Source organism: Scyliorhinus canicula, chromosome 13, assembly GCF_902713615.1.
Source record: "Scyliorhinus canicula chromosome 13, sScyCan1.1, whole genome shotgun sequence".
Lineage (NCBI taxonomy): Eukaryota > Metazoa > Chordata > Chondrichthyes > Carcharhiniformes > Scyliorhinidae > Scyliorhinus > Scyliorhinus canicula.
The window spans coordinates 29,247,608-29,262,469 of NC_052158.1; the positions used below are offsets into that span (position 1 = coordinate 29,247,608).

At 48.8% G+C, this 14,862-nt stretch overlaps 1 protein-coding gene across 1 annotated transcript in view; it reads right to left on the reverse strand.

The window, feature by feature from the left end:
* The window catches only part of LOC119976229 (cytochrome P450 2K1-like), a 58,200-nt gene that overhangs the window by 6,801 nt on the left and 36,537 nt on the right, over window positions 1-14,862 (reverse strand). Inside the window, exon 6 of the mRNA XM_038816575.1 lies at window positions 4,852-4,993. Within this exon, the coding sequence (XP_038672503.1) occupies window positions 4,852-4,993 (142 nt within the window). The remainder of the gene's footprint in view (window positions 1-4,851; window positions 4,994-14,862) is intronic.

The window sequence follows — 14,862 nt, forward strand, 5'->3', positions numbered from 1 at the left end:
GATAGTCCAACTAGGGAAGGGGCAGTACTGGATCTGGTATTGGAGAATCAGCCTGGACCTGTGGTTGAGGTTTCAGAAGGGGAACATTTTGGGGGTAGTGACCACAATTCCGTACGTTTTCAGGAACTTTTGGACAGGGGTGAGGGTACCCCTGGCGTTCAGGTGCAAATGCGGGGAAAGGCAAATTACGATATCATATGGACATGAATTGAAGAATTTGGATTGGATGCGGCTGTTGGAGGGCATGTGGGAGTCTTTCAAGCGACAGTTGATTAAGGTTCAGGAAAGTCACATTCCTGAGAGAACGAAGGATAAGAACAGGAAGTTTAGGGAGCCTTGGATTATGAAGGGTATTGCGAACTCGTCAAAAAGAAAAAGGAGGCTGTTGTACGGTCTAGAAGGTTGGGGACCCTTGAGGAGTATGAAGAAAGTAGGAAGCTACTGAAGCTGGAAATTAGAGGGCTGGGAGGGGTCATGAAAAGTCCTTGGCAAGTAGGATTAAGGTGAATCCCAAAGATTTAAATTCATATGTAAAAACAAGAGGGTGGCCAGGGAAAGGATTGGACCACTTAAGGACAGTGGGGGGAATCTATGTATTGAGTCAGAGGAAATGGGTGAGGTACTGAATGAGAACTTTGCATCAGTGTTCACCAAAGAAAGTGACTTTGTGGAAGATGATTCTTGGTTAGGGTGTGTGGACAATCTGGATCATGTTAACATTGAAAAGAAGGTACTGGGTGTTTTAAATGATATTAAGGTAGATAATTCTCCTGGGCCAGATGGGATTTACCCCAGAATAATCAGGGAAGCAAGGGAGGAAATTACTGGGGCCTTGACTAACATATTTGTAACCTCATTGCCTGCAGGTGAGATCCCAGAGGACTGGAGAATAGCTAATGTGGTACCACTGGTTAAGAAATGTAGCAGGGATAATCCTGGAAACTATAGGCCGGTGAGCCTCACATTGGTAGTAGGTAAATTATTGGAGAGAATTCCCAGGGACAGGATTTACAACCATTTGGAAACAAATGAACTCAGAAGCGATAGACGGCATGGTTTTGTGAAGGGGAGGTCGTTACTCACTAGTTTATTGAGGAGGTGACAAAGATGATTGATGAGGGGAGGATGGTAGATGTTGTTTACATGGACTTCAGTAAAGCCTTTGACAACGTGCCTCATGGCAGACTGGTACAAAAGGTGGAGTCACACAGGATCAGAGGTGAGGTGGTAAGATGGATATAGAACTGGCTCGGTCACAGAAGGCAAAGGGTAGCAGTAGAAGGGTGTTTTTCTGAATGGGTTGTGACTTGTGGTGTACCACAGGGATCTGTGCTTTGGCCTCTGTTGTTTGTAGTGTACATAAATGATTTGGAAGAAAATGTAGCCGGTCTGATTAGTAAGTTCGCGGATGACACCAAGGTTGGTGGAGTGGCAGATAGTGTTGAGGAATGTCAGAAGATACAGCAGGACATAGATTGGAGACTGGGGCAAACAAATGGAAATGGAGTTTAATCTGGACAAACGTGAGGTAATGCATTTTGGTAAATCTAATATAGAGGGGAAATATACCGTAAATGGCAAAACTATTAGGAATATAGAAAGTCAGAGAGATCTGAGAGTGCAGGTCCACAGATCTTTGAAGGTGGCAACACAAATGGACAAGGTTGTCAAGAAAGCATACGGAATTCTTGCCTTCATCGGGGCATTGAGTATAAAAACTGGCAACTCATGCGACAGTTGTAGAGAACCTTGGTAAGGCCGCACTTGGAATATTGCGCGCAATTCTGGTTGCAATACTACCAGAAGAATGTGGAGGCTTTGGAGAGGGTGCAGTGGAGGTTTACCAGGATGTTGCCTGGTCTGGAGGGTATTAGCTATGCAGAGATGCTGAATAGACTCAGACTGTTTTCATTAGAAAGACAGAGGTTGAGGGTGACCTGATAGAAATCAACAAGATTTTGCGGGGCATGGATCGAGTGGATGGGCAGGCACTCTTTCCCAGGGTGGAGGGGTCAGTCACCAGTGGGCATAGGTTTAAGGTCCATGGGGCAATGTTTAGAGGAGATGTGCGAGGCAGGTTTTTTTACGCAGAGGGTGGTGAGTGCATGGAATGCGTTGCCAAGGGAGGCTGTGGAAGAAGATACATTAACCGCATTCAAAAGGCATCTTGACAAACACATGGATAGGATGGGTATAGAAGGATACGGCTCAAGGAAGTGCTGTGGGTTTTGGCAAAAATTGGTATCGTGACCGGTACAGGCTTGGAGAGCCGAACGGCCTGTTCCTGTGCTGTATTGTTGTTTGTTCTTTGTTATATTTCTTGTTCAACATTCAGCTTCCACGGACTTCAAAAGACCCAAAAACCAATCATGCATAATAAACGACTGATGTAGCGTTGCCCATTGAGCACTAAACTTTTTTTAAATTAGAAATTTAGAGTACCCAATTATTATTTTTTTCCAATTAAGGGGCAATGTAGTGTGGCCAGTCCACTTAACTTGCACATCTTTGTGTTGTGAGGTGAAACCCACGCAGACACAGGGAGAATGTTCAAACTCCGCACAGACAGTGACCCGGGTCCTCAGTGCCATAAGCAGCAGTGCTAACCACTGCCCCACCGTGCTGCCCCAATGGAGCACTAAACTTAAAGATACATTTTATGGTTTGCTGGAGAACACCTCTAAAATAATGCAGTGCGGCCATCTTGAAATATTCACAAAAATACCCCAGACCCTGCAGTGCCCTTGGTGGCTTTTGAACTATTTTGAGTTTGTGAGAAGTCATTGTGTCCTTAAAGAATTTTGAACTAAAGAGTTGGTTGATTGGATAGAAGGACAGTGCCCAATTGGATTATTAAAAATTGGCTCAAGAATAGGAAACAGTGAGTTGTGTTAAAGAAAAACAAGATACTGCGGATTTTGGAAATCTGAAATAAGCTCAGAAAAAATGGGAAAACTCAGCGTGTTTGGCAGCATCTGTGGAGAGGAAAACCGAGGAGTAAATATTCCGATCCCGCCCACCACGGGAATCGTTGTGGGCAGGACGGACAATTTAACGGACTATTGAAAGATCTGATGACCTCGGACGGGAATTTCCGGTCTCCAGACGGACGGGACTGGAAAATTCAAGCACAGGGTTAACTTTTCAAGTCCACATGACTCTTCTTCGGAGTTAATGAGAGGTAGAAATGTGATGGATTTTAAAGTGTTCTCTCATGCCCACATGTTTGTCCTGCTATAATGTTCCAGTGAAGTCCAACGCAAACTGGGGAACAGCACCTTACATGAAAGAAACTTGGCATGTCTGCATCGACTCTCATAAACTTCTACAGATGTGCGATAGAGAGCATCCTATCCGGCTTCTTCCCCACAGCTACTAGACTCCTCAGCGACTCCCCCTCGGACTGATCTGTTCCCTGTAAGAACACTATTCACGATGCCCTATGCTGCTCTTCCTCATGTATTTGCTTTGCTTTGTTTGGACCCCTTTTCCGCACTGTCACCAATCACTGTCCCATCTATCAATGTTCTCTGTTGATTATTCTTGTGTCTATTATGTACGTACTGTGTACGTTCCCTCCGCCGCAGAAAAATACTTTTCACTGTACTTCGATACATGTGACAATAAATCAAATCAAATCATGATTCTCCCAAAATTCCTCTATGTCCGGTTTAGGGAGAGTTTAGCAGAGTGTTTCTCAGCGGCTGCAGCATCGAGAAACATCTTGCGATTCACCAGCTCTTTGTCATTGCTTTTTAAATTTTAGAGTATCCAATTATTTTTTTTCCAATTAAAGGGCAATTTAGCGTGGCCAATCCACCTACCCTGCAGACATGGGGAGAATGTGCAAACTCCACACGGACAGTGACCCAAGGCTGGGATCTGAACCCGGTCCTCAGCGCCACAGTCCTAGTGCTAAACACTGCGCCACATGCCGCCATTTCTTTTGGCCTTGGGGAGATTGTTGCCGGTGAGGCTGCACTTTGAGTAATTTCCTGCTGCCGATCTTTAGCTCACCAGCAGAACAGGATCCTCGTAGATCGGGGTGGCGTTTTGGAATGCTACCCTAATCTTTTCCTCCGCATCACCCCCCTTTTCAGGCCCCCCTCACCCAATGACAACGAGGCACCCCGGCACTGCCAACCTGGTGCCATGGCAGTGCCCTGCCAGTGCCACCCAGGCACGCTGACAGTGCAATGGAGGCACTGACAGGGTGTCAGACTGGCAGTGCCAAAGTTCCCAGGTGCCATAGGGAGCTCCAGGGTACCAGCTTGCCCTGTTCCCGATCACCTGGGGCTCTCCACTGACCTGGGAGATCACTCCAGGTGCTGTTACACCTGGACCAAGGTAGTGTGGACCAGTGTTAAATGGCACAATGGCGAGGTCTCGCAGTTGTGGCCGTTGAGGCACGGGCACCGGGAGAATCCAGTGATTGCATATTTAAATCAGCCACACAGCTCATTTAAATATGCTGATCTGGGTCATGCCCCTTAGTGTCCAATAGGTGGAGTTACGGCAATAGGTGGGGGAGTGGGTCTCTTTATATCATCACAACCTGCCTTCCTTCCCATTTTTGTATCATCTGCAAATTTGGCCACAGTGCACCGTGTTCCTTCCTCCAAATCATTCATATTTAATGTGAACAGTTGCGGTTCCAGCACTGATCCCTGTGGCACTCCACTGGTTGTTGCCAGGCAACTTGAGAAAGACGCCCCTTATCAATAGTCATTGCTTTCTGTTAGTCAGCATTAGGGATCATGTGTACAAAAGACCTCATCAGGTAACGTTTCCTGATTTATCATCAGACAACACCACAACAAACCAACAGGAGAGAAGTTAATGATTTCTCACTCTGAATTTCTGGATATTTCATCATTAGGAGAAGTCCCCAGCAGAGGGTCGTGGAGGTGGTTTCTGTACCGCCACCAAACAGGTCAGCGATCGTAGCCAGCATATCCCTCTTCTCAAATTCCGAATCTTGGCCTCTTGATTCCTTCAGGACAAAGGGAATAAAGGAGAATGTACTGCATTCTTCAGGAAAATGTCTGGGCACATACCAACTGCAAGACCAATCTGTTCAACCGAGAGCTGTGGCCCTCTCACCTCAAATAATCTGGGCAAATAAACTGGGCTGGCATTTCAGTGCCGTTCTGAGGGAGTGCTGCATCATCAGATGTTCAAATCAGGTCAGATGGATGCAGAAAGATCACATGGAACTAGTTCAGCTCTCCAATGCAGTGGAGCTTTTCATATGTGCCAGCCGATATTTCAACGGAAATAATGATCTACTCACCATCACAAATGTTTCTGTGTGGTTTCTGGGTTTTGGATTTTAATGCAGGTTTAAGGGACAGTTTTTGAACATGCTGGTGCAGGAAGGCATAAGGAAATTGGGGGATGTCGAAGACCCAGAAAAAAGCCACTGAAAGAAGGGGCGAGCGAAAATTCTCCATCAAGTGAACGGGTGAACGCAGCAGGAGGAAAGATGGTGGAGGCTGGATCGCTGGGTGGGGCCACTCCCCCTCCCTTCACCATGGAAACTGACCGAGCTGATGGGGGAAGAATTCGAGAGGTGGTTCACTAAGCACATAGAGGAGCTGCGAAAGGAGATGATGGCTGCAATGAAGGAGTGGGTCCTCGAGCTGATTGCCCCGGTGAAGGTGGCAATGTCGAAGACATCGGCCGAGGTACGGGAACAAGGCGAGAACTTGAATGGGGTGGAGGAACCTCTGTCGCAGCACAGTGACCAGTTCACCTCGATGGGTGAGGAGCTGTGGAGGGTGATGGTGGCTATCAAAGGGCTCAGAACCAAGATGGAAGATCTTGAGAATAGGTTGAGGAGGCAGAACTTAGGAATAGTGGACCTGCCCAAGGGGGTGGAGAGTCGAAGGCCAACTGAGTACTTCGCAAAGATGTTGGCAGAACTGTTGAGGGAGGGGGAAGAACTCTCCCGATATGAGCAGGAAAGGGCACATCAGTTGCTCAGGCCCAAGCCTAAAACAAACGAGTCACCAAGGACAGTTATAATCTGCTATCATAAGTTTCATGTCAACGAGAAAGTCCTGAGTTGGCCGAAGGAAGGCGTGAGGTGAAGTGTTAAGCCCTTGGTATTCGGATGTACCAGCTGGCGAGAAGCCGGGCGGCCTTCGGATGGGTGAAGGCAGCACTCTACAGTAAAGGCGTGAGGTTTGGCATGGTCTACCCGGCAAACCTGAGAGTGATCTACAATTTGAGGGACTTCTACTTCGAGAGGGTGGAGGCCGATGTGGTAGCGGTATTTGTGGGCAAAAGCTTCATATGGTGAAGATGGTTGCGGATTGGGGTTCAGATACGTGATAGTGACAGGGGGGCAAGAGGGAAGCTTGGTAGCACTGGTGAGAGTATATGGCCACAACTAGGGTGATGCGGGGTTTGTGAAGAGGGTGCTGGGTGCTGACCCAGATCTGGATACCCACGAGGTGATAGTGGGGGCGGGGCAGTGTTGGAATAGTCAGGGCTCAGCCACGCTCGCAGGCACAGTTGGGTGGGGGAGGGGGGGGGGGAGGGGGGGGGGGGTGGGTGGGTGTGGCTGGCTGGGCTAATGAGGGAGATGGGAGGAGTGGACCTGTGGAGCTTCCTACATTCGAGAGAATGGGAGTTTTCATTTTTCTCCCCAGTACACAAGGTATACTCAAGGATAGACTTTTTCATGATGGGGAAGGCGCTATTGGCTGGTGTTAGGAGATCGGAGTACTCAGAAATTGTAATTTTGGGCCATGCTCAGCATTGGTTGGATGTGGTTTTGGGGAAGGGGATGATCCAGATACCGGGGTGGAGAATGGACATGGGTTTTTTAGTGGACCGGAGCCTTTGTGATAAGATTGGGAAGGTGTTAACGGAATATGTGAGTTTAATTGCACTGGGGATGTTTAGCAGTAATCTCGGAGGCTCTGAAGGCAGTAATAAGGGAAGAGGTGATTTTGTTCAAAGCGAAGGTGGACAAGGAAGAGAGAGAGGAGCACCACAAAGTGATAGAGGAGATTCTGGAGGTGGATGGGAGGTATGCGGGGGATCTGGACACAGTTCTCTTGGCCAAGAGGAAGGAGTTGCAGGTGAGCTTCGACCAGCTGTCCACAGAGAAAGCTGGTGCACTGGTTGATCAGGGTGAAGGGGGCGGACTACGAGCACAGGAAGAAGGCATGGCGTATGCTGGCTGGCCAGGTCCGGAGGGAGGCAGCAGTGAGAGAGATAGTACAGGTGCGGGACAACATGGGGAAGCTGGTGGTGGCCCGGGAGCAGATTAATAAAGTATTCAAGAAGGTTTATAACGATCTCTAGGTCGGAGCCGCGAGGGGAGGAATGGGAGATGAGGGAGTTCTTGGACAGGTTGGAATATCTGAGGCTGGGTGGGGAGGATAGAGCAGGGTTGGAGGAGCCGGTGGGGGAGCAGGAGGTGAAGGAGGTGATTGGCAGGATGCAAGCAGGGAAGGCGGTGGGGCCTGACAGGTTCCCAGTTGAATTTTAGAAGAGTTGTAAGGACAGGTCGGTGCCACCGAAGGGAGTAATGAGGCGATAGGCAGGGGTGTGTTTCCGCAAATGATGGGGAAAACTTCTATTTCATTGCTGCTGAAGAGGTTGCTGGCATCAATGTTGGAGGTATGTCTACCGAAGCTGATTGGGGAGAATCCGACTGTGTCTGTGAAGGGAAGGCAGCAGTTCTCAAACATGAGGAGGTTGGCGAATGTGGTCCTGTCTCTGGCAGAGGGAAAGGGAACGGAGGTGGTGGTGGCACTGGACACAGAGAAGGCGTTTGAACGGACTGAGTGGGATTACTTGATGGCGGTTTTGGAGAGATTTGGAATTGCGCTGAGGTTCGTGATGTGTGTGCAGCTGTTGTATAAGGAGCCGAAGGTGAGTGTTCGTTGCACCAGCATGAACTCTGGGTACTTGCACTGAACCAAGGTGCGAGACAGGGGCCCTATGTCCCCCTGCTATTGTTTGCATTAGCTACAGAGCCATTGGCTATTGTGCTAAGGAGCTCAGGGCTATGGAAAGAGATAGTGAGGTGGTTATACACTGATGAATGCTGGTATATATCCCGGAATCGAGCGCGTCATTGGGGAGTATAATTGAGCGGACCCTGAGATTCGGGTCGTTCTCGGGGTATTAATTGAATTTCGGTAAAAGCGAGTATTGTATGATCTCCCTGCCGGGAGTAGGGGTGGGTGTGGGGGGCTGCCATTTTGTTTGCCAGCAACCCACTTTAGGCACTTGGGAGGGCTCCGAAAATAAAATTTCACTAATTTGTTGGGGAGGGTGAATGCTGATTTGTCGAGGTGGGACAGCCTCCCTCTGTCGTTGGCATGTCTGGTGCAGACAGTTAAATGCACGTTCTTCCACAAGTTTTGTCTTTATTTCAGTGTCTGCCGGTCTTTCTATCAAAGTCCTTCAGGGGCTGGATAAGTTGATCTTGTTTAGTTGTGGGGGGGGGAAGATGGAGGGTTAGCAGGGTGGTTCTGCAGAGAAGACAACAGGCGAAGGGGGGTGTTGTTAGGCCTCCAAAACTTGCTGGACTGTTATTGGACGGTTACTGCGGAGAAGGTGCAGGATTGGAGCAAGGAGGGTGAGGCCCAGTGGGTAACCATGGAGGTGAGCTCATGTAGGGGGTCAGGTTTGCTGGCGCTGGCAAGGGCACCGTTTCTAATGGCACTTGGTAAGTACTCGGTGAGTCCGGTGGTGGTGGCCTCATTGAAGATGAAAATGAAATGAAAATCGCTTATTGTCACGAGTAGGCTTCAATGAAGTTACTGTGAAAAGCCCCTAGTCGCCACATTCCGGCGCCTGTCCGGGGAGGCTGGTACGGGAAGATTTGGAGACAGTTTCGGCAGCGTTTTAAGCTGGGGCCGGGTCAGGGGGGATGCCGATTCGGGGGAATCATGGATTCGAGCCGGGTAGAATGGATGTGAGGTTTCGGAGATGGGATGAGAGGGGGTTAGGGAAATTAAGAATTTATTCCTTGGGGGCGATACGTAAGCCTAGTGGAGTTGGAAGGGTTTAGGTACCTGTAGTTCGGGACTTTGCAAGAAAGGTTTCCCCGACCTTCCCAATAACGCCGGCCTTTTCGCTGGAGGCATTACAGTCAGCAGGGGAACTGGAGAGGGAAGTTGTTTCGCTGATCTACGGGAGAATCCTGGAGGAGGATATGGTGTCCATGGAGTGGGTTAAGGCAAAGTCGGAGCAGGAGCTGTGATGATGGGGTGGAGGGCGGGGGGGGGGGGGGTGGATATCGTTAGGATCTTTTTTTGCACTGGAGTGCTGAGCTTGTGGCATTTGAGTGCTACAGTGAGAGTTTGGTGACTGAGGGAGTGCTGAACTTGTGGCATTTGAGTGCTACAGTGAGAGTTTGGTGACTGAGGGAGTTAGGTGAGGAGGGAGTAAGGTGCTCATAGAACATAGAACAGTACAGCACAGAACAGGCCCTTCGGCCCTCAATGTTGTGCCGAGCCATGATCACCCTACTCAAACCACGTATCCACCCTATACCCGTAACCCAACAACCCCCCCCTTAACCTTACTTTTATTAGGACACTACGGGCAATTTAGCATGGCCAATCCACCTAACCCGCACATCTTTGGACTGTGGGAGGAAACCGGAGCACCCGGAGGAAACCCACGCACACAGGGGGAGAACGTGCAGACTCCACACAGACAGTGACCCAGCCGGGAATCGAACCTGGGACCCTGGAGCTGTGAAGCATTTATGCTAACCACCATGCTACCCTGCTGCTCCTTACATTTCATTTCCTATATTTATCAAAGAGCGTGAAGGGAGCCAGGAGTTTAGAGTACAGCTGACTGGAAGTAGAGTCGGAGGGCGGAGGTCCAGTTGGTCCAAGGGGCAGCTAATTCTGTAAAGTAAGAGGGGATGTAGGCTAGGGCAGTTGCATGCTCCTCCTGTAGGATGTGGGTGGTGAGGGAAACCACTGGTGTCCCCGCTGACTATACCTGCGGGAAGTGTACCCAACTCCAGCTCCTCAGAGACCGTGTTAAGGTACTGGAGCTGGAGCTGGATGAACTTCGGATCATCCGGGAGGCAGAGGGGGTTATCGAGAAGAGTTACAGGGAGGTAGCCACACCAAAGGTACTGGACAAGAGTAGCTGGGTTACAGTCAGGGGAAAGAAAACTAACAGGCAGACAGTGCAGGGATCCCTCATGGCCGTTCCCCTTCAAAACAAGTATACCGTTTTGGATGATGTTGGGGGGGATGACCTACCGGGGGAAGGCCCCAGTGGCCAGGCCTCTGGCACTGAGTCTGGCTCTGGGGCTCAGAAGGGAAGGCGGGAGTATAGAAAAGCAATAGTAATAGGAGATTCAATGGTGAGGGGAATAGATAGGAGATTCTGTGGTCGCGAGCAAGACTCCCGAAAGGTATGTTGCCTCCCGGGTGCCAGGGCCAGGGATGTCTCGGATCGTGTCTTCAGGATCCTGAAGGGGAGGGTGAGCAGCCAGAAGTCGTGGTGCACATTGGTACCAACGATGTAGGTAGGAAAAAGGGTGTGGAGGTAATAAACAAATTTAGGGAGTTAGGCTGGAAGTTAAAGGCCAGGACAGACAGAGTTGTCATCTCTGGTTTGTTGCCGGTGCCACGTGATAGCGAGGCTAGGAATAGGGAGAGAGTGCAGTTGAACACGTGGCTGCAGGAATGGTGTAGGAGGGAGGGCTTCAGGTATTTGGATAATTGGAGCGCATTCTGGGGAAGGTGGGACTTGTACAAGCAGGACGGGTTGCATCTGAACCAGAGGGGCACCAATATCCTGGGGGGGAGGTTTTCTAGTACTCTTCGGGAGGGTTTAAACTAATTTGGCAGGGGAATGGGAACCGGATCTGTAGTCCAGCAACTAAGGAAGACGATAGTCAGGACGCCAAAGCACGTAGTGATGCACTGGGGAAGGTAACAATGACAAAGGAGATAGGTTGAAGTGTGTATACTTTAATGCAAGAAGCATCAGGAATAAGGTGGGTGAACTTAAGGCATGGATCGGTACTTGGGACTACGATGTGGTGGCCATCACGGAAACTTGGATAGAAGAGGGGCAGAAATGGTTGTTGGAGGTCCCTGGTTATAGATGTTTCAACAAGATTAGGGAGGATGGTAAAAGAGGTGGGGGGGGGGGGTGGTGGCATTGTTAATTAGAGATAGTATAACAGCTGCAGAAAGGCAGTTCGAGGAGGATCTGCCTACTGAGGTAATATGGGTTGAAGTCAGAAATAGGAAAGGAGCAGTCACCTTGTTGGGAGTTTTCTATAGGCCCCCCAATAGCAGCAGAGATGTGGAGGAACAGATTGGGAAACAGATTTTGGAAAGGTGCAGAAGTCACAGGGTAGTAGTCATGGGTGACTTCAACTTCCCAAACATTGAGTGGAAACTCTTTAGATCAAATAGTTTGGATGGGGTAGTGTTGGTGCAGTGTGTCCAGGAAACTTTTCTAACACAGTATGTAGGTTGTCCGACCAGAGGGGAGGCCATATTGGATTTAGTATTTGGTAATGAACCAGGGCAGGTGATAGATTTGTTAGTGGGGGAGCATTTTGGAGGTGGTGACCACAATTCTGTGACTTTCACTTTAGTTATGGAGAGGGATAGGTGAGTGCAACAGGGCAAGGTTTATAACTGGGGGAAGGATAAATACAATGCTGTCAGACAAGAATTGAAGTGCATAAGTTGGGAACATAGGCTGTCAGGGAAGGACACAAGTGAAATGTGGAACTTGTTCAAGGAACAGGTACTGTGCGTCTTTGATATGTATGTCCCTGTCAGGCAGGGAAGAGATGGTCGAGTGAGGGAACCATGGTTGACAAGAGAGGTTGAATGTCTTGTTAAGAGGAAGAAGGAGACTTATGTAAGGCTGAAGAAACAAGGTTCAGACAGGGCGTGGACAACACTCCCCATCATACAACAGGGGTGGTACCAGAGGATTGGAGAGTGGCGAATGTCGTGCCCCTGTTCAAAAAAGGGAATAGGGATAACCCTGGGAATTACAGGCCAGTTAGTCTTACTTCGGTGGTAGGCAAAGTAATGGAAGGGTACTGAGGGATAGGATTTCTGAGCATCTGGAAAGGCATTGCTTGATTAGGGATAGTCAGCACAGATTTGTGAGGGGTAGGTCTTGCCTTACAAGTCTTATTGACTTCTTTGAGGAGGTGACCAAGCATGTGGATGAAGGTAAAGCAGTGGATGTAGTGTACATGGATTTTAGTAAGGCATTTGATAAGGTTCCCCATGGTAGGCTTATGCAGAAAGTAAGGAGGCATGGGATAGTGGGAAATTTGGCCAGTTGGATAACAAACTGGCTAACCGATAGAAGACAGAGAGTGGTGGTGGATGGCAAATATTCAGCCTGGAGCCCAGTTATCAATGGCGTACCGCAGGGATCAGTTCTGGGTCCTCTGCTGTTTGTGATTTTCATTAACAACTTGGATGAGGGAGTTGAAGGGTGGGTCAGTAAATTTGCAGATGATACGAAGATTGGTGGAGTTGTGGATAGTGAGGAGGGCTGTTTTCGGCTTCAAAGAGACATAGTTAGAATGCAGAGCTGGGCTGAGAAGTGGCAGATGGAGTTTAACCCTGACAAGTGTGAGGTTGTCCATTTTGGAAGGACAAATATGAATGCGGAATACAGGATTAATGGTAGGGTTCTTGGCAATGTGGAGGAGCAGAGAGATCTTGGGGTCTATGTTCATAGATCTTTGAAAGTTGCCACTCAAGTGGATAGAGCTGTGAAGAAGGCCTATGGTGTGCTAGCGTTCATTAGCAGAGGGATTGAATTTAAGAGCCGTGAGGTGATGATGCAGCTGTACAAAACCTTGGTCAGGCCACATTTGGAGTACTGTCTGCAGTTCTGGTCACCTCATTTTCGGAAGGATGTGGAAGCATTGGAAAAGGTGCAAAGGAGATTTACCAGGATGGAGAGTAGGTCATACGAGGAAAGGTTGAGGGTGCTAGGCCTTTTCTCAATAGAACGGAGAAGGATGAGGGGCGACTTGATAGAGGTTTATAAGATCATTAGGGGAATAGATAGAGTAGACAGTCAGAGACTTTTTCCCCGGGTGGAACACACCATTACAAGGGGACATAAATTTAAGATAAATGGTGGAAGATATAGAGGGGATGTCAGAGGTAGGTTCTTTACCCAGAGAGTAGTGGGGGCATGGAATGCACTGCCTGTGGAAGTAGTTGAGTCGGAAAAGTTAGGGACCTTCAAGCGGCTATTGGATAGGTACATGGATTAGGGTAAAATAATGGAGTGTAGGTTAACTTCTTAAGGGCAGCACGGTAGCATTGTGGATAGCACAATTGCTTCACAGCTCCAGGGTCCCAAGTTCGATTTCGACTTGGGTCGCTGTCTGTGTGGAGTCTGCACATCCTCCCCGTGACTGCGTGGGTTTCCTCCGGGTACTCCGGTTTCCGCCCACAGTCCAAAGATGTGGAGGTTGGATGGATTGGCCATGAAAAATTGTCCAAAATTCTATGATTAACCTTGGACAAAAGTTCGGCGCAACATCGTGGGCCTGTTCTGTGCTGTATTTCTCTATCTCTATCTGTCGTATGAGGTGCTGTGGAGGGCGAATGGCCAAAGGCTCTATAGCTAATACAGACAACAGTGGGGATATAGAACACCCATGCCCAGTATCCCAGTGCCAAGGAAAGTATCCTAAATTCATATTATTAGTGCGAACACTCACCATCGGCTCCCAATACAGCAGCTGTACCCACGCCGTGAACCTCATCCCAATCCCAAATCTTTCGAAGACCGCCATCAAATAATCCAAATTTACCCGATCAAATGCCTTCTTTGCATCCAGTGCCATCACCCCCTCCATATTCTTTCGCTCTGCCGGCAACATGATCACATTGAACAACTTTCTCACATTTGAAAACAGCTGCCTTCCCTTCACAAACCTGGCTGATCCTCTCCTGTCACCTTCGGGAGATGCCCCTCCAACCTTGCTGCCAGCACCTTTGCCAATATCTTGGCTCCGACATTCATTAGGGATATGGACCGACACGACCCACACTCCACCAGGTCCTTATCCTTCTTTAACAGCAGGGAAATCAAAGCCCTCCCCACCATCTTTGGCAAAACCCCCTGTTATGTTCTCTATTCTGCTTTACCTGGATGGCTCCGATGCATTGTGTCGAACAAAGAACACAAAGCTTTGTTAACAAACAAAACAATGAATTTATTGCACTACTAACTAAGATTCATTCACATTCCTAAAGTAGAAGGTTATTGTAGCAAACTATGCTATCTCTAACTGACAGAATTCTCAAGTATACAACTGCTCTCTATGCCTGACATTCTTCCAGCTCTCTCCTGACTCTCAACTAATCATCTAAACATCTTCTAATCCCAGATTCCTCTCATCACATGATATATATGACTGTTCTGTGGTTCCCTCTCGTGGTAAGAAGAGTCATCATTAACTTGTTAACTCTTTACATCCCAGTCAATATACATATCATTACACCCCCTACCTATCGCCTCCTCAAACATTCCCACCATCAGCGGCGCCAACTTGTACTTAAACTTCTTATAATATTCCACTGGGAATCCATCCGATCCCACCACTTTCCCTGACAGCATCCTCCCAATTTTCTTCTTTACCTCCTGTTCCCCCACCGGCCCCTCCAGCCCTGCCCTACCCACCTCCCCCAGCCTCGGAGACACCAACCTGTCCAGGATCTCCCTCATCTCTGCTTCTCTCCCGGTGGCTCCGACCATAAATCATCTCATCGAACTCGGCAAAAACGCTATTGATCTGCTGTGGGGCACCACTTGTTTCCCCGTCTTATCCCGCACTGGACAATCTCCCTCGTCACC